The sequence below is a fragment of the Neovison vison genome, chromosome 8 (genome assembly GCF_020171115.1).
Source record: "Neovison vison isolate M4711 chromosome 8, ASM_NN_V1, whole genome shotgun sequence".
NCBI lineage: Eukaryota > Metazoa > Chordata > Mammalia > Carnivora > Mustelidae > Neogale > Neogale vison.
The window spans coordinates 39,057,649-39,081,903 of NC_058098.1; the positions used below are offsets into that span (position 1 = coordinate 39,057,649).

The 24,255-nt window shown below is 38.2% G+C and overlaps 2 protein-coding genes across 6 annotated transcripts in view; one reads left to right on the forward strand and one right to left on the reverse strand.

Moving 5' to 3' along the window:
- Positions 1-3,287, reverse strand: part of ESF1 (ESF1 nucleolar pre-rRNA processing protein homolog) — a 62,483-nt gene extending 59,196 nt beyond the window's left edge. Inside the window, exons 1-2 of one of the 2 annotated variants that reach the window (XM_044263467.1) lie at positions 3,216-3,287; positions 942-1,626 (exon numbers count right to left, since the gene is read on the reverse strand). In XM_044263467.1, coding sequence (XP_044119402.1) covers positions 942-1,584 — 643 coding nt within the window. In that variant the 5' untranslated portion in view covers positions 1,585-1,626; positions 3,216-3,287. The other variant, XM_044263468.1, reaches the window with a different exon arrangement.
- Positions 3,288-3,376: 89 nt separating this feature from the next.
- Positions 3,377-24,255, forward strand: part of NDUFAF5 (NADH:ubiquinone oxidoreductase complex assembly factor 5) — a 28,362-nt gene continuing 7,483 nt past the window's right edge. For 3 of the 4 annotated variants that reach the window (XR_006386150.1, XR_006386151.1, XM_044263469.1), the window contains exons 1-8: positions 3,377-3,632; positions 6,470-6,510; positions 10,488-10,551; positions 13,732-13,779; positions 14,887-14,990; positions 16,548-16,587; positions 19,237-19,434; positions 23,989-24,049. Coding sequence is in view for 2 of the 4 variants with exons in the window: in XM_044263469.1 (XP_044119404.1) it covers positions 3,411-3,632; positions 6,470-6,510; positions 10,488-10,551; positions 13,732-13,779; positions 14,887-14,990; positions 16,548-16,587; positions 19,237-19,434; positions 23,989-24,049 (778 nt within the window). In the remaining 2 variants the exon portion in view is untranslated. Of the gene's footprint in view, positions 3,633-3,903; positions 3,970-6,469; positions 6,511-10,487; positions 10,552-13,731; positions 13,780-14,886; positions 14,991-16,547; positions 16,588-19,236; positions 19,435-23,988; positions 24,050-24,255 lie in introns of those variants that run through there. The other variant, XM_044263470.1, reaches the window with a different exon arrangement.

Below are 24,255 nucleotides of genomic sequence, written 5' to 3' on the forward strand. Positions count from 1 at the left end.
TTCCCTTAAGAATTTCTCTTACCTTAGAGTGACCTCTTCCTCTGAATTCCCATGGCCCTCTGCTAAACACTTTTTATGGCACATACTGTTATTTATATTATATTACAGATCTAATTTCTTCTACATTAGATCTGTGGTGTCCCGTGCATAGCCAGCAGCCATATGCAGCAAGTGAGCACTTGTAATGTTGCTCGTCCAAATTTTATACTTCAGATTAGTATGAAAATAGAACGTGAACTATGCCATTAAAATTTGAGTTGATTACATATTGAAACAGTTGGCTGGTGCCACTGCAGAGTTTAGCAGGCTTTTATTTGCAATACAGGATCTTATGAAGGGCTGAAATCAAGATAAAATCCACTCAACTAGCTATGCACCTTGCAAAGGTGCTGTGTCTACTCAGGGGGAATAAACCTACCGCTTCACTCAAAGATGCTGTCCCTTACCAAACTGTGAACACTACGAGTTCTATGTATCCAAAAGGGCATAACTTTTTCTAATTTGCACAGGTTAGCAGTAGCCCCAAGATGGGGAACCATGTCTTACTCACATTCTACCTGCCAAATATTAGTTACTAAAAGTAGTTGAATGAATGAAGGATGGATGAATACACAACTCTACTAGCCTTCTTCACACACACCTCCTCTTACTATTGATGACAACATATAACACTTGATCTGGTTAAAGAATATAACTCTCACTAGTGCCTACCACAAATCAAAATCATTGCTTAGCCTCAAGTTTTTCTCTCCTAGCCATTATAGCACCAAATAAAAAATAATCATTATGTGGAATTTTTTTTCTTTCACAGCTTTATGCTCCCAAATAAGCATTTGATCATTCGCATTAGACCATGAAAATGCTATATATGCCTTTTTAAAAAAATCAGTCTAAAAACAAATAATGTAATATAAAAGAACCTATAATTCTTTCCAACCAACCTGATTGCATTTCTCTTCTTGCTTCAGAGTGCTTGACCTTGGGAGATTTCACAATTTCAGAGTGGCCCAAGTCGCCTGTGCTTAGTTTTCCTTTGGGACATGAGTCTGTACTATGCTGAATAATGCTTTTTTTCTCTTTCATCCTTTTTTGTGTAAATTCGTCTGTGTCTTTCTTGGGAATTGTTTTTGAATCTACCTTCTTAGATTTGCATGACTTTTTCATTTTCTGGATTCTGTCAGAGTTATCTAAATCATTTTTATCTCCAGAATCCTTCTGGTTAATTTTCTCGGTTTCTTTCTTTTTCTCCTCAACTATACTTTTTGATTCTATTTTGTTGTTAGTCTGGGGTTTTTTCTTCTTCATCTTCTTTTGGTTCAATGCTTTACCATCTTCATCAGATAGATCTGAATCAGAATCTGAAAGATCATAAAAACGTTTCAAGTCCTCTGTAGTGCTGTGGTTGATAGGGCGTCCTCTTTTATCCACAGCATAATTCAACTTGAACCTTTTGTCATGAAACATTCCTCGAAATCTCTTGTCAATTTTGACTTTTCGGTCCTTTTCTGGCATTTCCCAAAATCTTGGATCTTTTGTAACCCTCCTAAACCGCTGGTCACTCATTATTTCTTGTTTGGATGCCATTTTTAAATGTCTGACTGGACAAATGCTTCAAGAAATCAAATCCTAAGAAGTGAAACAAATATTATGATAATGAAGAATTAGTTTTAAAAAGATATTTAGGGAAAAAATGCTTACTCACAATATAGTTTAAGTTAAATATAAATAAAGGTAACACATCCAATTTCATTTCCCAAACTTACTCTGAGTCACATACAGAAAAGCAAAAACTATCAGAATATCCTCTTTTGACTACAAAGCACAGAAATAAATTTAAAACAAAACCAAGCAGAATTCCAGGGCTTTACAGAGGGAGACAAATGCTTACTAGCCAACTGCACTCACTTGGAATTTCTACATTTCTTTTTGTATACCTGTGTACCTGTTAAAAGTTAAAAGCTAACGTAATCAAAAGTTTCCCAAGCCTCAGTTGATCCTATTTGTTTCTTCATATTCTGGTCCCACTCTTCCTGTTAGTCCTTACTTCATGCTACTACTCTGATCAGTCCTTAGTTGTACAAGGCTGGTCTCCTAACTAAATAGACTCAAATCAATTCAGATTCGGGTCACAAAACTCCCTCTTTAAATCCTACCATCCTTCAAAAATCTGGTAAATTTTTATCCTAGTTATTAACAAACATCAGTTCTCTCTATAATTTATTCTATAAGGCCCAAGTGAGCTGATTCTCCCCAAACATATTAGACTGTGTGTTTGTGTGTGTATGTGAGAGAGAGAAGGAGAGAGGGAGAGAGGGAGTCAGAGAAAGAGATTAGTATTTTTCGAGAGAGAGAGAGAGAGAGAGAAGGGAGGGAGAGAGGGATTAGTATTTTTCCCCATCTCGATTAGATTTTTGCGGAGCTAAGACTCAGTGGTTTTTTTGTTTTTTTTTTTAAAGATTATCTATCCATTCGTCAGAGAGAGAGAGAGACCGCGCACAAGCAGGAGAGCAGCAGGTAGAGGGAGACGCACGCTCCCCGCTGAACTAGGGGGCCCATGGGGAACTCGATCCCAGGATGGTGGGATCACGACCGAAGCCGAAGGCTGACCCTTAACCGATGAGCCACCCAGGCATCCCCAGAGTCCTTGACTATTATGAACAAAAAGGAACTGATCAAACAGGATAGCAATAGCAGTGCTTTGTTCGAAAGCAAGCCTTGAATTTTTACTTAAATTTGAAAACAATTTTTATAAGTCAAAAAAAGACACACAGGTTTCAATAATGCACTTACACATGAAGCATTTAACCCTCTAAACAATTAGGGACCGAGGCAGGTACCATCTCATCCAACTGTGAGTGGCAATGCATATAAATGTTTAGAACAAAAGCATTCGATAAACGTTAGATATTCGGAGATGGGTGACCTGACGTCACCTTCCGACGCCCACCTTCACTCTCCCCTCTAACCACCCTCTAAGGCGGAGAACACCAGGGTGGTCCTAGAATGGCGATCTCCTTTCCAAGCCCAAACCTCAAGGCACAGCTACTGGGCTGAGGCCCCTCGACAGGACCCTGGCGAGGACCAAGAAGTGTGAAAAATGAGGCCGGAATGGGAAAGGAAAAGGGCGCAACCCCTCATGAATCCAAAGAAGACCCTGTCAAAAACCGGTTCGGGACTCTCCACAGCCCACCTTCTAGAAATCGAAATCCACTCACCTCCCCCGAGCTCTCGCCGAGTCTCACGTGTGACCCACACCCACAATCCTCTGCGTGACGCTTCTCCGTGACGGCAAGAGAGGCCGGCCAAACTACCTTCCCTTTCCTCTCTGCGGCGATCTTCGGCGCAGGCGCGGGAGCCGCGGTGGCGCATGCGCAAGATAAGTGCGCCGGCAAGTGGCGTCTCGGCAGGACATGCTGCGGCTCGGCGGTCTTTGGGTCTTGAGAATGCGATCTCCCGCGGCTGGGGTCCCAGTAAAGAACCTCTGCCTCAGGGAGCTCGCCTCCGGCGTTTCTTCCCCGGGCAGCACCTCGCCCAGAGCCCTTAATATCTTCGATCGGGATTTGAAGAGGAAACAGAAAAACTGGGCGGCCCGGCAGCCTGAGGCGATGAAGTTTGACTACCTGAAAGAGGAGGTAAGTCCGCGGGGCAGTGGGAGAGGACGGCCCCTAGCTTTGGCGTCGGATGAGGGGCTCCGACCAGGCCCCAGCCCACCCCACCTGAACCCACTTCGCCCCATCTCGCCGAATGACATTGAGCAGCTGCCCTGCGTATCTGAGCGTCTACTGTAATTCCTGAGGGGGTGGGTGAGGATGTTTGTATGTTGCTCTTCATTCATCCATTCACTCACTCACAGCAAATATTGCTTGAGTTGCAGCTCTATCATGGGCAGAATAAGACCGCTACCTTCAGGAAATTTCATTCTTGTGGGCGTCGGTGAACAAGAAATGTAATTTCAGCCAAAGAAATAAGGTGAGGTGCTTAAGTGAACTAGTATAATGACTGCGATGGTCAGAGAAGGCTGCTCAGGCAGACGACATGATGAGGGATTAGGCAAGCTAAGATCTGGAGGGAATAGCCTTATAAGCAAAGGAAAGAAGAGTTTCTGAGGCGGAAAGGACCTTATTGAGGTCTCTACTGAAGCTTCGGTGAAGGAGAGAGTGGGAGAGGAGGTCAGGGAGGGCGCAGGTTATTAGGGCAGTAGAAGATAGGAACTTTGGATTTTCTCGTCCAGCTGAACTGCCCAGTCAGTATGATAATCACTGGCCACATGTGGCTGGCTATTGAGTGCTTGAAATAGAGCTAGTCCAATTGAGATGCAATGCATCTGTAAAATGCACCGGATTTCAGTAACTTAGTGTGAAAAAAGGATGCAAAATATTTCATTAGTAGATTTTTAAAAATCTTGATTACCTGTTGAAATTGTAGTTTTGAGGGGCGCTTGGGTGGCTCAGTGGGTTAAGCCTCTGCCCCCGCCTCATGGCATGATCTCAGAGTCCTGGGATCAAGCCCCGGAACAGGCTCTCTGCTTAGCAGGTAACCTGCTTCCCCCTTTCTCTCTGCCTGCCTCTGCCTACTTGTGATCCCTCTCTGTGTCAAAGAAATAAAATATTTTTTAAAAAAAGAAATGGTAGTTTTGATATATTGTGTTAAGTAAAATATGTGAAAAATAATCTCTCCTGTTCCTTTTTACTTTTTAAAAGTGGCTATTAGAAAATTTAAAATGACATATATTGTTCTCATTGTTTTTCTGTTGATCAGCCCTGCTCTAGAGAAATGTGAACCTGTTGAATGGTTTTTTGGTTTTGGTTTTGGGGGTTGGGGGTGGAAAATCAACGCTGGGACTTGATCTCACAACCCTGAGATCATTACTGGAGCCAATATCAAGAGTCAGTCTTTTGGGGCGCCTGGGTGGCTCAGTGGGTTGAGCCGCTGCCTTTGGCTCAGGTCATGATCTCAGGGTCCTGGGATCGAGTCCCGCATCAGGCTCTCTGCTCAGCAGGGAGCCTGTTTCCCACCCCCCCTCTCTCTCTGCCTGCCTCTCCGTCTACTTGTGATCTCTCTCTGTCAAATAAATAAATAAAAAATCTTTAAAAAAAAAGAGTCAGTCTTTTAACCGACTGAACCATCCAGGGACTCCTAGCCTGTTGAGCGCCTGAATGTCTTTAAGTAGTGGGATGATAGGATCTGGTTTATGTTGTAGGAAAATTAATTAAGATAAATGAAGATCTCTGATTTGTACTTGTTTGAAAGACCTCTTCCTCTGCCCAAGTGGACTAGAAACTGAGGGTTTGTACTCTCTGGACACACAGCTTCAACTTCAGGCCTAAGTGAATGTTTCTTTGGGAATGAATCAAAATTGATGTTAAGTGTAGTGAACTCTTAAAAGCCAAAGCAAGAAACAGTTTTTGAGCTCCTTTGGACAGAACTCTGTGCAAGTTTGGCCTGACCAGATGATTGACTGTGTTGGTTCTTAGGGCTTATAATGACATATACTTAGAAGATGTCTATTTCTAACCACTCTTCTCCAAGCAAAGTATGTAGATTATGAATTGACTGAGGCCTTATCAATCTGTAGGACTAGAATAAATGAGATGAAGTATATGAATGTTCTTTTTGTAATAAACAAGTTATTCGTAATAAGAATGATATACAAAGTAGACTCCTCCAGGGAAAGACTTCTGGTGTACCTCTTTCCTTTCCCCCTTCTTTCCCCCCAAAGCAAATACACATATGTTCTGAACTTCCAAGTCCTAATAGAAGCTCTGGGGTGTTTATGAAGGAATAGTGGAATGTGAAGAATCTTGGGCTCTCACATCTTTATTCCTGACAGATGAAGCTAGCCTGGCAAAAGGAAGCACTTTCCTTATGGCCTCTTTTAGATTGGGATGGGACTAGGAAGAATAGTGTGAAGCGCAGGTTCTTTAGATCTGACTGACTTTCTAATTTGCACATGTTCCTTGGAAAAGTTGTTTACTTGTTTAATAGTTTCACAGAATTTCCTATGAGTCTTCAAATAATAGAGTTTTTAAGTGATCATTTTTACATGGATCTGTAATAAACCCTAGCTAACAATATTTTTTCATTTTCATATACTTCATGCTAATATCTCTGGACAATAATGTATCTGTTATGCTTCTGTTGCTTCTTATCCTTAAAATCTTATATAGAACATAGAATGTAAAGGCCAACGTATACATACATATTCATGGATATTTAGTCTTGGATTCATTAAATGGATTTCTGAAGTAATTCACTTCAGTTTGTTTCCTGGGATAGTATAATTTATTTTGTTTATAATTTATGGTCAGATTTATATAATTTGTGGTCAAATTAAAAGTGGGATAGTGAGAAGTACTTAACAATATGTAGAAACATAAGTAACCTGTGGATTATTGAATACTGAAAAAGTGTTGCTCCTTTGTTAAACCTATTCAACTTGTATACATCATTGCTGCTTGTAATCCTTCAGGTTGGAAGTCGGATCGCAGACCGTGTGTATGACATAGCAAGGTATGTGCTGACTATCATAATAAAATGCAATTAACTTTTGACTGAAGATTTAAGAGATTGAATGTTGAGAGCTTAATGTTTTGAATGGCAGAATCTGCAGGAATTTATTACCAGGATTAGTGATTTTAATCACTCTTAAGTCTCTCCCCTTTTTATTTTAATTTGGGAGAGAGAGTAAGAAAAAAGACAGGAGCAAAGAGAAAGGGAGAAGCAGACTCCCAACTGAGCAGGAAAACTGATGTGGGGCTTGATCACAAGACCCTGAGATGATGACTTGTGCCAAATGCAGATGCTTAACTGACTGAGCCACCCAGGCGCCCCAGATTGCTCCTTTTTTATGTCTGGAGAGCAAGTGTTCTTTTTTTCCCCTTGTTGGGGGAAAAAAAAAAAAATAGAAGCTCAACTCATAGCTTCTTTATGAACCTGAATGACTGATTCAGTTTCATTTGGCTAAAAGCCAGTAATGAAAACATTGCTCCAAAAATGAAGATGAAAATTGACCGCCTGTGAATTTTTAAGATTTACTAAACCTAGCTTTAAAAATTTAACTACAATTAACAACAGAATCTTTGGCTAAGTGAGGGAAAGAGTCTATACCTAGATTCATTCCCCACTCAGGTTATATGAGACTTTGGCCATTTTATCTTAAGTATTGTTAATGGCAGTAGGTTTCTATGACAATTATATAGTGGCAGATTTGAGAACACTTTGAAGAAGTATTAAAACCATGGGTGCCTGGGTGGCTCAGTGGGTTAAGCCTCTGCCTTCGGCTCAGGTCATGATCTTGGGGTCCTGGGATCGAGTCCCGCTTCGGGCTCTCTTCTTGGAGTGGAGCCTGCTTCCTCCTCTATCTCTCTCTGCCTGCCTCTCTGCCTACTTGTGATCTCTCTCTGTCAAATTAAAAAAAAAAATTATTAAAAAATAAAACCTTGATGAATTCATTGCTCTGTATTAGGCATAACAAAAATTTTACAAATTCAAGTTTATAGATGTGAGGCAGGAACCACATAAATAATAGTTAAATAATGTCTTTACTGTAGATTGTTCTATGATGTTAGCAAATCACTTTTTTGTGCTCTTTTTTCTAAAGACATTCATTAAATTAGACCAACATGGGATGAATTTATTACATTTGTTTATAAAAAGGGGAATTTTTTTTTAAATCAAAAACTCAAGTCATTTTTTAGAGATTTCTTGCTACTTAAAAGAGTTTAGGGATGAATTAATTTCATATGGTAAAAAATGCTTCATTGTTACAGATAATCGCCCCCATTTCATCTGTTTTATTAGTTCCATTATTTTAAGGATTTGAAACAAATAGCTAGTTGTCTGTACTGCAGTCATTTGCCTGGATTATAGGCCATTGAATAAAAATGAAACAAATTTTCCAAATTAGTATGGATTTTGCAGTCTTTTATGTCATAGTACTGAACAAAACATAGATATACAGAGAGACTTGGGATTGTGGCTAAAAGCATGTTTTAAACTAACATTAACTCTTTAGAACTAAATTATTAAAAATACAATCTAAAAAAAATACCAGTATAAATGCCCTTGCACTAATGTTCTATTGTTACAAAGTATAGTTTATATTGTCCACACTGGTCTTTTGTTGATTCTTAAAAAAGCTTAACCCCACAGATTATTAAGTGTCTTCTTTGTGGTATCTGAAGTCCATTTAATTACTTTTATAAACTGGGGGCTCCTGGGTGGCTCAGCACGTTAAGTGTCTGCCTTTGGCTCAGGTCATGATCCCTGGGTCCTGGGATTAGACTTCCTGCTCGATGGGGAATCTGCATCCTCCTGTCCCCCCCACCGTGCGCACATGGGCACGCACTCTGTCTCATGGATAAATAAATCTTTTTTTTTTTTAAGATTTTATTTATTTATTTGACAGAGATCACAAGTAGGCAGAGAGGCAGTGAGAGAGAGAGGAGGAAACAGGCTCCCTGCTGAGCAGAGAGCCCGACGTGGGGCTCGATCCCAGGACCCTGGGACCATGACCTGAGCCAAAGGCAGAGGCTTTAACCCACTGAGCCACCCAGGCGCCCAAATAAATCTTTTTTAAAAACTGTTATAATCTGTGATAATAATAACTCATAACTAACTAACTTTTGTTGAGCATTTGTACTGTGCTAGATACTGTAAATGCACCATTTCATAAAATTCTCTTGAGGGAGGTAGTAACTTTTTCATTTTATAGATGGGGAAACATTCAGTAAGATTAAATCACTTGTCCATGGTCACAGAGCCAGTAAATTGCAGGCCCAGAATTCTAAATCTTGTCTTTCCGATCCCAAAGCTTGTATACTTTTATCATGTCATACTGCCTGTGTTCACAATCAAGATAGAGGGCATTATGTAAGTAAATGGTTCTTTCTCACCATCAGTTCTCTGGTGTTCTATATTTTTGACATAAGTTTTTAACAGAAATTGAAAAAGGACTCCTAATTTTGGTTCCAGTAGAAAAAACATTATTAGTGGATAAAACTTTTAAGTTTTCTTGTCAATGAAATTGGCTTACAACTAGATGTATGAACTGGTTTTGTATAACATATACTTAGAGGAGGCAATGTAGTATGGGAGATAATAATTCTCATTTAGCACAGTGAGTTACCACCTCACACCAGTCAGAATAGCTAAAATTAACCAGTCAGGAAACAACAGATGTTGTTGAGGATGCAAAGAAAGGGGAGCCTTCCTACACTGTTGGTGGGATTGCAAGCTGGTGCAGCCACTCTGGAAAACAGTATGGAGGTTCCTCAAAAAGTTGAAAATAGAGCTACCCTATGACCCAGCAATCACACCACTGGGTATTTATCCTAAAGATACAAATGTAGTGATCTGAAGGGGTCTGTGCACCCGAATGTTTATAGAAGCAATGTCCACAATAAACTATGGAAAGAACCTAGATGTCCATCAACAGATTAATGGATAAAGAAGATGTGGTACACAAACACACACACACAGGAATACTATGCAGCCATCAAAAAACCCAAAATCCTGCCATTTGCAACAACAGAGATGGAGTCTAGAGGGTATTATGCTGAGTGAAATAAGTCAATCAGAGAAAGACAACTATTGTATGATCTCTCTGATATGAGGAATTTGAGAGACAGGGAAGGGGTTGTGGGAGATAGGGAGGGAAAAAATGAAACAAGATGGGACCAGGGAGGGAGACAAACCATAAGAGACTCTTAATCTCAAAAAACAAACTGAGGATTGCTGGGGTGGGCAGGGAGGGATAGGGTGGCTAAGTTATGGACATTGGGGAGGGTATGTGCTATGGTGAGTGCTGTGGATTGTGTAAGATTGGCAGATCTGTACCCCTGGGGCTAATAATATATTATATGTTAATTTAAAAAATTCTGGTTCAGGATTCTGACTAACTGAATTAAAGTTCTGATTACTGCTTATTAGTTGAGTTACCTTGGGTTGACTTACTTTGAACACTTAGCATATTGCTTTGAATCTGCTATGATTTTAGTAAAAGTTAGCTACTATTTAGTTGGTGTTTTGTTTTGTTTTTATTTTAACATATTAGTATTTCATGGTACTTCACATGATTTTTAAGTTATCTGCTGCCTTGACAAATTTGAGGAAAAGGGATCATTAAGTTCCTGACAGCTATGCTGATATTTTCATGTTAACTTATGTTAGCTTCTTTTCATTCTTTATTTGTGTAATTAAATTACAATATCCCCACTAAATTTGTTCTTTGAATCCACATCATGGACCAACCTCATGGGAAGCCAGGTGACTGTGAGGTCCTGTGAATGTCTGGAACAGATAGACTTGCTCCTTCAATATGTTCTCTGGTAGAAACAGCTTATAAGGTGAGGCAGAAAAGGCAGATGGTGTAACTTTTTGAAAGTTGTGTTCATTGAAATGTTTTTACTTAAAAAAATCAGTTTTAGTAATTATTCTGTAGACGGTGTTATTACAAACAAAATATAACTTCTGTGTCTATTTTTTAGAAATTTTTCCCTTGCTTTGGATGTTGGTTGTGGAAGAGGATACATAGCACAACATTTGAATAAGGTATATGTATTCAGTGACTTAATTTACCTTAAGAAGTAAAATTGACTGTTGTTAAAGTCTTCCTTAGCTCAGTTTGTATCATATTTAGTTTTAGTTTTTTTTTTTTTAATTTATTTTAAAAATAAATTTGTTCATTGATGCCTCTTCTGAAAGAGAGGCAAAGTGGTTATTTTTTTCAATCTGTTTTATACAGTGATTCCTACTTAAAATTTCTTTAAATCTGTATAAGATGTGTTGCTCTTCATTCTCATTTTGTGCAAATGTTTTTGATACTTAAAGTAAAATCAGATTGACATTCATTTGGAAAATATTATTAAGCTAATCTTTTATCTGAGAAAAATATTAATATTGCCATTTAATTAGAAATGTTTCGGGGCGCCTGGGTGGCTCAGTGGGTTAAGCCGCTGCCTTCGGCTCAGGTCATGATCTCAGGGTCCTGGGATCGAGTCCCGCATCGGGCTCTCTGCTCAGCAAGGAGCCTGCTTCCCTTTCTCTCTCTCTGCCTGCCTCTCTGTCTACTTGTAATCTCTGTCTGTCAAATAAACAAAATCTTTAAAAAAAGAAATGTTTCTATGTGATTGTATATAAGTATCTTTTTTAAGGCTTATACCATTTTATTTTGCCTTTTCTAATTCAGACAATAAAGACATTCATTTATCATCTTAGCTCCTGTATATGTGACACTGTGTTGGACACCAGATTACAGTGGGCTTTCTATATTGAATCTATTTCAACAAAAACATACACTTGGGCCAGGCTGGTAGGAGTAGGGTGTGAGAAGCTCCCAAAACACTGTTGTCATGGACAGGGCAAATCTATTCTTCTAGTTGCTCAGGCCAGAAAACTTGTTCATTGATGCCTCTTCTGTCCTCACCTCCCACATTGAATCCATCACCAAATATTACTTGGATTTCAAAATACATCCGTAACTACCACTTCCTACTATTTTCATTATTATCATATTGGTCTATACTGCAGTAGCCTCCTTACTGACCTCCCTGCTTCTACCCTCACCCTCAGCAGTCCATTCTCACAGCAAAGTAATTCTTTTAAAGCACAAGTCATTTCATTGCCAGCCCTCTGCTCAGAACTGTTGGCTTCTCCTCTAATTCAGTAATAATCCAGATTCTTAATCCATAAGACCCTCAGTGTTCTGGCTCCCCTAACATTTATCTGGCCTTACGTCCTTACCCTGATTCCTTACTTTTCAGCAACTCTGACCTTCTCTCTGTCTCTCAAACTGGCCAGGGCTTTGCATTATTCTTGTTGTTCTCTGTTCTTCCTCATGATATCCGGGTGGCTTACTTCTTTACCTGTTTCAGGTCTTTGCTCAAATGACTCTTCATCAAAGATTCCTTTCCTGACTGTTCTATAAAATAGGGTCCCCACTCACCACTGGGTATTTGCCTGTTTCCATAGCTTATTTCCACTTATTTATTGGCATCTGATATATCTTTGTTTAATTGGTGTCTCTCTTTTCTTACTGGAATATAAATGCCATAGTCTTGCTCATTTGTGGTCACTGCTAAGTTCTAAATACCTAGAATACACAGTGAAGATTTGTTAAGTTAATATTGCATAAATAAATGCAAGATAACTTTGAAGTTACTTCAGTGATCGGAAAAAGTCAGAGGATGTAGTGGGGTAAGGAGCCCGGGCATTACCCATTTTAAATATGTTACGTTTGAGGTAACAGTGGACTGTTTTTAGCGTTAATGTCTGACAAGTAGCTGGAAATGTAGAACTGGAATTAGGGTGTTGAGGTTAAGAGCACTGACTTGAACTTGGACAGTTAGGGATTTCAAATTCTGCTCTGCCACTTACTGACTATATACGGACCAGTTACCCAACTTCTCCAGACTTCAGTTGCTGTAAAATGTGAGCAGTAATACCTATCTCCAAAGGTTGGCAACAGGATAAAGTGAGACAAGGTTACGTGGACGCTATTGTTCTTATTTGGAAGCCTGTCAGAGGTGATAACTGAAGCCATGGGAATATAAGCTTACTTGAGAAGCATATAGAAAAGAACCATCCACAATTGTTTCTGGGGGTGGGAGAATGAAGAGGAATTACACCACGGAAACTGGCAAACACTCCAACTCAGGGGACTTTTTTTTTTTTTTTTTTTGAGGCCCGTAGTTAAACATTCACTTGCACACCAGTTGCACTTGACTAGTTAGCAGTGACCAGGCAATAATAGGGTACCCTTTCCAAGTTGTGGGCAAGAAGGTTCTTTAAGAAGGGGGTGTGCATGAAGTGGAAAGGATCAGAAGGAGGGGAGGCAGAGTAGAAAGTACTGAAGAAGTTTCTAGGAGACCACCAACGGTGCTGGACTTCAGAGAGGTCAAGTAAAGTAGGACTGAGAGCAGATATGCTGTTGTAATTGATTAGGTTGTTAATAGTGTTTGTAAATAGTGTTGTTAGAGCAGTGAAAGTTGGAATAGGTTACGAAGAATTGAGGAGAAAAACATTGAGATTGGAGTTGTAGATTGCAAACAGAACAACTAGAAGGTAGAGGTGAGGAGAGATTGGGAGGCTTATGCCTGTTTCAAGGTAAGGGAAGGAGACACAGAAGACAGAGATGGAAGATTGATAGAGATGATGATGGGGGCAGCAGACTCCTGGAGAAAAGAGCATAGTGGAAAGTGTTATTCTGGGAAAGAAAGGGTGCAGGGCTCTCGGAAAAAAGAAAGGAGAGATGAAACAGGGAAAAATGAAACCAGTGAGTTCCCCTTCTCCCCAAGTGTCTGCGTTTATTAAGTCTTTCTTTACTTTTTGTAAACTCTTTGAATGAACAACTGAAAGGTCCAGGTCTTTTGTGGCCCAGGAGTGGAGACCAACTCTCAGCCTATTGTGCTATGGAAAAGTTAACACATAAGCCTTAATCCAGTGACGTGAACTGAAGAGGCTGATTACTCACACATATGTTGTGTATTTTTTAAATATAGTTAAATGTGTTAAATATAGGCATGATTGCATTTATTCAAATCTGTGTAACTTCCTATATGTTATTAAAGCTAATAGTTTACTATACTGGTTTTATTGCAGAAAAATACCCTTACAAAGCTGAAAATGACTCTATGATTGCCACTTCTCCTTTAGCAATTTCAGCAGTTATTTTGTTTTGTCAGTGGCTTTTTGTTTGTTTTGTCTTACCTGATTAACTTTATTCCGTTGCAGGAAACTGTTGGAAAGTTTTTCCAAGTAGACATTGCAGAAAATGCTTTGGTAGGTACCCTTATAACAGTCATGATTTCTGATCTCTTGGTTTTATTTTTAGTTTTTTATTTCCTTCAAAATAAAAATAGTTTGTTTTTTTTTTCCTGATTATATACAATACATATAAAGAATTAAACAATACAGGAAATGTAAAGGGGAAAGAAAATATCCTCCCTGGTTCCACCATTCAGGGGCAACCACGGGTGACATTTTGATCTTCACCTTTGCAGATGTATAACTGTCTCCCAACATATAATTTTATACAGGTAGTATAATGGTAACATGCCATGTTTTTCACAGGGTATCATTCTTTTATATCAGCAAATGATACATATACACCCAAATTCCACCTTTTTAAATGGCTATATAGTATTCCAATATAAGAATATTCCATGGTTTATTTAGCTAAATTTCTATTGAAGGGCAGCTATATTTCTGTTTTCTTAATAACTGATACTGTAAAGAACATCCTTATATAAAGCAACTTGGTACATTTGATTTCTTTTTCTCCCTGGAAATAAATTCCTACTAGTAGAATTTACGGATACATTGATGTTCATCTTTAAATTTTTGATATACATCAGACTGCCATTTTAGAGAGAAAGAATAAAGGGTTTTAGGATTGAGCTCAGCATCTGGCTCCCTGCTCATCAGGAAGCCTGCTTCTCCCTCTCCTGCTCCCTGTGCTTGTGTTTCCTCCCTCAAACGCTTTCTCTCTCTCTGTCAAATAAATAAATAATCTTAAAAAAAAAAAAAAAAAAGAGGGGCACCTGGGTGGCTCAGTGGTTTAAAGCCTCTGCCTTTGGCTCAGGTCATGATCCCAGGATCCTGGGATTGAGCCCCGCATTGGGCTCTCTGCTTGGCAGGGAGCCTGCTTCCTCCTCTCTCTCTCTGCCTGCTTCTCTGCCTACTTGTGATCTCTGTCTATCAAATAAATTAAAAATACATATATATATATTTTTAAAAAAATACTTCTTGAGCTTTTTTGTGCCTTTTTTTTTGGAAGGAATAGAAACTGCCAAGTAAATATGACATTGACTTAAATTTAACAATGATTGCGTTAGTAACTGAGATTCTATATGAATGTATTTTGAATTTTTATTTTTTAACCACTAGAAAAATGTCTTAGAAATGGAAATTCCTACTGTCAGCATTTTAGCTGATGAAGAGTTCCTTCCCTTCAGAGAAAATACATTTGACTTGGTGGTTAGCAGTTTAAGGTTGGTAATCCATTTGTATTTCTTAAAAATGTATGTTATAAATAAATAATTTATGATGTACAGTTTTAATATTATGGGGTAAAGAAAAATAATGAAGTAAATTCTTAATAATTTTTTTTTAAGTCACAAACTAGTTTTCTTATGTTATAAACTATAAGATTTTTCTGGGAAAGAATAACGAATTATATGCTCCCTAGTGGAGTTGATATGGTATAGTACCTTAACTTTTTTCTCCACAACTTTTTTTCAATTTGCTGAAGCTCATCTGTGATAGAAGAGTTTCTTCCCCAGTATACATAACTTAGTATCCATATTGATGGAGGCAGGATTTGGAAAGAGTATACTGGCTCCAGCATTCAAATATTAGAGCAGTCTTAGAAACTCATCTTGACCAATAAGGAAAAGCTAGTATTTCCTTCAACTTCAATTTTTCTTCACACAGAAATACAGCCCTTAAGGTTATGTTTTCCCATTTGTGCTTCCTACGGTGTCCCCTCCACATTGATTACATAAACATATTAATATTTATTGAATAGATTGTAATATGTGAGGCTCTGAGCTTGATGCTTTGGGGAAATACACAAATGAGTCCGGACGGAGAGCCTGTCCTCAAACAACTCAGCAGTAATAGTTTGTGTGTAACTTTATTTCCCCTACCTCATTTTATAGTCATATTTTCTTAAAAAATTCAACATGCTCTGTATGTCAGCACAGCCCTTTTGATAGCTGTTTTTAGGGTGACCAGTCAGTGTGATTGACCTAAGACTTTGGTAGTGTTAGCACTGAAAGGCCTATCTCCCAGGAACCCCTCATTCCCAGACTGGGAGAGTAGTACTCTAGCTTTTTCTTCAGTGAGTTTGTAATTTCTTCCATGCTTTTTAAGGTATGCTAATTAAATTTAGAAAAGTACATTTTATCATGAAATGAAAAACATTATAAATGTTGGTCTAAGGGAAAGAGTCCTGGACGGGGAGTAAGAATGAGTTTTAGCTCTTCTACTTGCTGTTTGCAAGTACCTAATTCTGTTGTTTTCAGTTTCCCTATAAGTATGATAGAGCTTGTGGTATGACCTTCTTCATTTTTAAACTACCTAATAATTACTAAAAAGCATTATGAAAGATAAATGTGATCTTAACATAGTATGGTTTGAAATTGGGTATTCAGTGCTATCCTGGATGTCAGTATAAGAGGATGCCACTTCTGTCAGGAAAGTATGACCATACTCTACAGAGACTGTGATTCTTGCCATCACATATCACCACACACTGGTAGGGGGTGAATAGAGGCAAAATAAAATGCAAGAGATTTACTAAATTAAGTTCTAAACGCTTTGTAGTATTTATAGTACTGTCACATTTTCTAGTGTCATAGAAGGAAGGTTTTCCCCTAGGAATATTTTTTACTTTAAAACTTACATGAAAACAATCAGTGAATTTTGATATGCAACTTCACACTTCAAAATTAATATCTTTTTGTTGGCTTTTATTTATAGGAGTGATAATTATACCAATTAATTACATGAATTAAGCTAAAAGCAATATGTTATTAATATTCTAGTTTACACTGGGTGAATGACCTTCCTAGAGCGCTTGAACAGGTAAGAAACTTAATGTTGATTCTTTTTTTTTTTTTCTTAATGTTGATTCTAATAGCCTGTGTTATTTTATTATTAGAAACTTCTAAATATTTCTACTTTTTACCAGAAACTTCAGATATTTTCCATTTTATACTTTTGACAGTTGGAAATGGAACCAAATCAAGTATTTATTATCTTCTAGGGGCCAGATACAGTTGGTGTCCTTTGGCATATTAAGAAGTACATTGAGTGACTCCCTTGTCTAGGAATTGAAGAAATCTAATTATGGAGATGTTTCAAATATTTATGAAAAGTCATACAAAATAACTTGGACAAAATAATATTGACATCACATTGATATAAGACATTTCCTATGTGGGTCCCTTTTCTTAATTGTCTGTAAGTTTTGTGTGGGGAGGATACTATTTCTTCATATTTGTGTCTTCCCTGCAGCTTATAATTAGTGTGAGGTATATTTTGTTGGTTGACATTTATCAGTGAACTGGTGAAGAGTAAGTAAAAAGCATTGTGTTCAGAAGAGGGAAGGGGATCACTGTGACTTGGAGTGGCCTCAGAAAGCTTCAAGAAGCAGAAATTACTTGAGCAGGGCCTTTGAGGATAGGTCAGATTTGGGGCAGGAGGGCAGAATCACAGGGTAGGTAGGTGGGAGGTAAAAGAGCGTCAGGAACATGAGGGAGAGAGCCTGTTGGGAGATTAATATACTAGGAGACTTGGGTAATAGATTAAGGAATTTTGAGTTCATTCTTTATGCAATTCAGAGCTGCTGGAGAATTTTGAAGAGGAAAGTGATGTGATTAAAAGGCTGGTAGGCAGGATAACTACCACATCTTAAGCACATACTGTTTGCCAGTTGCTGTGCCCTGTTTTATATGGGCATTAAATAAATAACTCTGTAGGATGTCTTCATTTTGCTACTTGGGAAAGTTATGCTAGAAGTTTTGGTTCAATTAAAGAGACTGTTTCCATGGTCCAGACATGAGAGAAACTAAAGCTAGGTGGCAGTGGCAGGAGTTAACAGGAAGAGAGAGTATTCAGTTTGGTGGCGGGTTGGATCTGAAGATCAAAGACAGGGAGGGGTCCAAGCTCACCTTAAAGTCAAGTCTGGATGCCTGAAAGAGTAATTAGTAAAAACAGAGGAAAGAATGGTAATGATCAGATAAAGGGAGTGGAAAATGGTAACTGACAGAAATACAGCAACTGGAGAGGGGAGTGGGTTTGAGAATTAAGTGTTGTATGTGTGTGTTGGTTGTGTTGGGGGGGTGGGTTTGCCAAGATACAAGTGGCCATGGCACAGGCAAATGAAAATGAGTTTAGAGTTCTGGGAAGATGTCCAGACTGAAAATAGTGATTGGAAGTCATCCTTATGAAATCCATGGGAATTGATAAGCCCCTCTGAGATAGAAAGAAGCTGCAGAGAGCTGAGGACTGAATCTTAGGTCCCTGCTATATTATAGTTTGGTGATAAGAGAAGGAAGCAAAGAGGTAGAAGGGAAGAAAGCAAAGATTTTACGGTTGGTTTGCTTATACACTGTTTTGTAATTGCTTCATACATTTAAATATAAATTTAAGATGGATACTTTGATGAGAGGGCCTACTATGATTTGGGGTTTACTTCAGAATCTACCTTTTCCTGTAATGTTCCTCATTGTTGAGAATAGTCCATCAAATCTAGTTACAGATGGTAGTTCTAAGAGAGTCAGTGAGTAAACATTTGTGATTATAACCACTATTTTGCTTGAGTTATCAATTAAAAATTGCTTTTGTTTGAAAGTTGGAAATAGGTTAGTTACTTCTCCTTAAAGGAAACTGTTTGATTGGGTTAATGTGAATCATAATAATTTCTGTATAGATTAGCTTCTTCGGCTAAAAAGCGACCCCAGCTTAACAGTTTAAAACAACAGTTTACTTAGCTCAGGATTTTGTGGATTGGGTAGGAATTCGTGTTGGCATTAGTTAGGAAATCCTTCTGGGTCTGGCTTGGCTCATGAAGCCAGTATCTGTGATCTATTGCTAGATCAGAGCTGGCCTCTCAAGAGTGGCATTAGCTGGGATGTCTCAGAGATCTCTGCTCCTCATACCTCTCAGCCCTCACCAGGCTAGCTCAGGCTTGTTCACAGCATGGTGGCAGCATAGGGAATCAGGCAAGGCCATTTCGAACTTTGGTGTGACCCTGGCACACTGCCACTTGCACTGCATTCTTTTGGCTGCAGCAAGTCGCAAGGCTGTCCCAGATTCAGGGAGAGGGGAAATAGCTTCATTTTCTGATGGAATTGTTTGATGGGAGTGATGTGTAAAGGGCACAGTAGAGGTTTGTGATTTTTGCAATCTACCACACTTTAAATTTTTTTCTTTCAGTATTTTCTCATTATAAAAGTAATTTTTGTCTATTATTAGAAGAGTTGAAAACATTCAATATATTTTAGAGGTATTAATGCTATCAATGAATTATTGCCTATCTTTGTAATATTACACTGCATTTCCTTTCTGACATTTGGTTGCCTTGGGTGTTATTTATTTTCTCATTATTTGACAAAATAAGAATGGTAATTGTAAAATATTAATTTAGCGTGTGTTCTTTTAACATTTTTCTCCTTCTAACATTTTTAATATAAAATTTTAACTACTTTTGTTGTCTTGTATTTATTACAGATTCATTATGTTTTAAAACCAGATGGAGTATTTATTGGTGCAATGTTTGGAGGTGACACACTCTATGAACTTCGGTGTTCACTACAGTTGGCAGAAACAGAAAGGGAAGGAGGATTTTCTCCACATGTTTCTCCTTTCACCGCTGTCAATGACTTAGGACATCTGCTTGGGAGAGCTGGCTTTAACACACTGACTGTGGTAACTATCAAGAGAGTTGATTAATTTTCATTAACCCATTAATCACACAGTTCAGAAACAACTTCTCATTTTAAAGTAAAAATATGTAGGTATTGATGGTATCATAGAGAGGTTTGTGCACTTTTTCTCTCTTTAAATTTAGTTTGTATAAACACATCTTGATTGATAAAGGTAGGAAGTGAAATTTTTAGTATTTGGTGTCTGAAAATGTAGCTCAAAAAGTCCAAACCTCAGTTAACAAGGAGATTGTTTTCCTAGACTTACTATTCCATTATAATCTTTAAAACCAGAGTTAGACGTAGTATCAGACAGCATTTCAGAGGATGGAGAAAAGGAGATGTGCAGGAGCATTTACAGCTCTACCTCTACCACCAGCCCTTAACTGAAATGAGGCAGAGATGAAGGTATGTGCATTTTCAGTCAACAGTAGAAAATCAATGGTAGATGATAGGGGGAAAAAAAACCAAAATGGAGGAAAGAGGGCTATACTCCATTAGAGCTAGAGAGATCTGCAAAGAGGACCTGTAGGCTGTCAGAAGAAACATAGAGACAGCATGGTACAGTGATGGTATGGGGCATAGATGTCTGACAGGTATAATTTGGTTCCTCATCTTGTCCCTTTACTAGCTAGGGAAATTTGGGAGATTTAATTCACTGCTTTGAGCATTCTTTTTTTTAATTTTTTTTTTTTATTAAGAAAGTCAAATGTTTCTCACCTCAGGTGGCAGTTCGAATTAAGATAAAGGATGTGAAATGCCTGGACCATGGTAGATGCTCAATTAATATTTGCTCCTGCCTTCCTCTCTCCCCCTCCTCATACATCTAGTACTTTGCCATCCAAGGCTTCCAACAGGGAGTTATCTGGAGAGACAGTTGCCCCCTTCCAGTTCCTTTCACTAGCATAGTCACTCTAAAGGATAGTCACTCTGCCTTCCGAGGTCAGTTGAGTAGACTTGCTATGATTTCCAAACCCCTCAGCTTTAAACACATCTCTGTTTTGAAGAAATAGGAATTTACTGATGAAGAAAGCTTCTCACTGATGATAGGCTTAAGACTGAAATAACCATTTAAGGAGATTCAATGTGAATGTATTTCATAAAATCAGCCAACCAAGAAAAGGTTGTCCTGTCCTTCCTTGTTTGGGTACAAAGCACAGGGCATAAACCATAGACCACTAAGGTCTCTGAAGTTGGAAAGGGGCCTTAAGAAGGGAGGAGACAGTAGGCTAGGAAATGATAGCAACCCTCAAGGTTTCACAGCTGTGTCTTTTGTAAACTGCTAATGGCCTGAGTCAGCAGACAACAGTCAGCGGTTGGCAGCTGGAAAGGGGAAAGCTCTGCCTCATGTGAGGGTTCTACTTTGTAATTAAAGCAAACACTAGCAAGCACAGGCAGTTGTACAAGAGGGATCACTGTGTATTTTTCAACACTTTTTAATTATATAAGCAATAACACAAACATATTTTGTAAACATTAAACTGTACATATAAAGTGGCAGTTTGTTATTTGCCTTTAATCCCCCAAATCTTAGCTCTCTCCTTTAAGAAACAGTTCTCAAAATTTTGCTTTTAGGACCATGCTACACACTTAAAATTATTGGGACCTTAGAGATCTTTGGTTATGTGGGTTATATCTATCAATATTAACCAAATTAGAAATTAAAACTGAATTTTAGTATTTACTAATATGTTTAAAACTAACATAGTGTACCTGTTATGTGTTAACATAAAAAAAAACCTATGAAAGAAACTATTTTCCAAAAGAAAAATTTAGAAGAATGTCATTGCTTTACATTTTTACAAATTTCTTAGATGTATGACATAATAAAATTGCTAAATTCTCATCCTCCTCCTGTAGTCATAAGACTATTAAAGTATCACATGTCACGTAACTTATGAAAAATCCGTTGTACTCATGAGAGATTGAGAGGTGAAAAAGCCAAATAGCATCTTAGTATTATTATAAGAATAGTTTTTGGGAGGAAAAAAAGAATAGTTTTAACTTTTGACTTCGTGGACCCCCAAAGGTGTGCCTTCTTGCAGTTTTCTATGTTGTAAAGTGGACTGTGCATTTTAGAAAAATTTCTGCTGGAGCCCTGGGTGGCTCCATCAGTTAAGTGTTCAACTTGGTGTTGGCTCAGGTTCAGGATCTTGGGGTCGTGAGATTGAGTCCCATATTGGGCTCTGTGCTCAGTGCATAGTCTGCTTGAGATTCTCTCCCCTGCCCTACCTGACTAGCACACGCATGCCTCATAGATAAATAAAATTTTAAAATTGTCTACTAAAAATGTTTAGCCTAACATAGCACTTAAAATACTACGTTTCTGTTAGTTGGGAAATCTATTGAAATACCTTCTATATTCTCTAAAAAATGAGCTGAATAACTCAATAAGATAATACAAAAATATTGGTGTGGAATCTTCTTTGTGGTTTATAAAAATTAAGAAAGTTGCAAGTTTAATAATAAATATATACAGATTTGTTCCTTGGTACATTTACACTGTCTCTAATATGTTGTATTAACATTATATCATAGTTCATTTTCTAAAATATCTCATCCCAAACAGCTAATAAAATTCGTTACACAGGTTTATGGTGCATACAACATTAGGTATATCATTTTTATACTGCGGTCGGTTTTTATTTTTAACATGAATTCAAGATTTGCCTGTTTACATTTATGTGACTTTCATAATGAATTATTTTCAGAGTTAGTGGGCATTCTGAATGAGGCTCATTTCCTTTTAGAATAGAGTTGCCAGACTAATATATTAGGAGGAAACAGCAGATATGGTCCATCTTAATTTGAATAAGGACTTTGACAAAGCAATTGTAGTATTCTTTGGATTGAGATGGAGATAGTGCTTTTAGTTTCATTGAAAGATTGTTTTTGACAGATCTTGCTTAATGGCTATGTTTCAGGCTGGAAGGAATTTTGTTTTTAATCTTGTGATTTTTTTTTTTTTTTAAGACTTTTTTTATTTATTTGACAGAGATCACAATTAGGCGGAGAGACAGGCAGAGAGGAGGAAGCAGGCTCCCCGCTGAGCAGAGAGCGAGATATGGGGCTAGATCCCAGGACCTGGGATCATGACCTGAACTGAAGGCAGGTTTTAACCCACTGAGCCACCCGGGTACCCCGATCTTATGATTTCTTATTAAAAAATAGTTTCCTAAGGTAGAAAAACATAGAGAAGAAAGTGACTACCCAAAGATGGTCTTATTAAAAAAAGTACACATACAACATTGTCATGCATATGTTAACAAGAAAGGAAATTTTTAAAAAATGTATAGATAAAATGAGATGAGCTAAAGTAAAAGAAGTCTCCTCCTCCCGACTGCTGATACCTGGATTCTTGCCCCAAAGATGACATATATTCTTTCAGAACAATTTTTCATTGTACACCGCTATACAGTTATGTCATTTAAACGTATATTTGCAACAATATGTATACTTGGTTGATTTTTTTTTCTATAAGTACTCTTAGGTTTCTTTTTAGTTAATAGCATATTTTTTTCCCTAAGATTTTGTTTATTTATTTGACAGAGAGAGGAGCAGAGGGAGAGGAGAAGCAGACTCCCCACTTCAGAAAGAATGGAACATAATTGCCCAGAAGTCCATTTGAGAAATATGCCAGTGGTGTGCCTATCTCCCAAGTGAGCAGTGCAGTATGGCTGCATTACTAGAAGCAGATTTGGGAGGTGACCCTATTTGGCTTGATTTGGGGTGCCACTTTTTTTTTAAGGATTTTTAGAGACAGGGAACGTAAGGAAAGAGAAAGAACCCCAAGCAGACTGTGAATTGAACACAGAGCCCAATGTGGAGCTCAGTCTCATGACTCTGAGTTCACAACCTTAGCTGAAACCAAAATCTGGATGTTTAATGACTGAATGACCCAGGTGCCCCTGAGTGCCACATTTTAAGAGACTGATAACTGACGATGTACTTAGTAACACAGTAAAGATGTGTTAGGATTTATAAATCTATAAATTTTGTCCAGAAGATTAATTCCTCCTTCTAAAACCTACAGTGTCCTGGAAAATTTCAAAGACTTGAAGAAGAGGGTGATGGTTTGCAGATACAAAATAGATTTGTTCTGTGTTATTTCCAGGGAGAGAACTAGAACTGGGGTGATGGAGTTTTAGGAAGATTTCTCTTAGAATAGTGAGTATTTATTCTGCAATTTGACATTTTCATATATCAAGCATAATCAAGATGACATCTGTGAAGATTATTACAGATTTTTTTTTTTTAATTTGACCGAGAAAGAGAGGTCACAAGTAGGCAGAGAGGCAGGCAGACAGAGAGGGGAAAGCAGACTCCCCACGGAGCTGGGAGCTCATTGTGGGGCTCCATCCCAGGACCCTGAGATTATGACCTGAGCCAAAGGCAGAGGCTTAACCCACTGAGCCACCCAGGCACCCCTCTGAAGATTATTATAAAGAACATTCCTGTTTACCATGAGAAACGGGTCTAGGTAATCTCTGTGGCCTGTTTTCAAATCTGTCTTTTATGATGAATGTCAAATGAATATTCCTTTTTCTTTTTAAAATAGGATACTGATGAAATTCAAGTTAACTATCCTGGGATGTTTGAATTGATGGAAGATTTACAAGGTAACACCCTTTAAAGAATGTTTAATCTCTATTTGAGAACCATTTGAGAGCAGACCCAATGGCAGGTACTGGGGCTAAACACTGTGGATACATTGGTGTGGAGAACGCAGACTGTCTTCATGGAGCTTATAAAATAAATGGATGAGGCAGACATCACACAGCTGCCGTAAAGATAAATGTTAAATTAGAATTGTGATAAGTGCTAC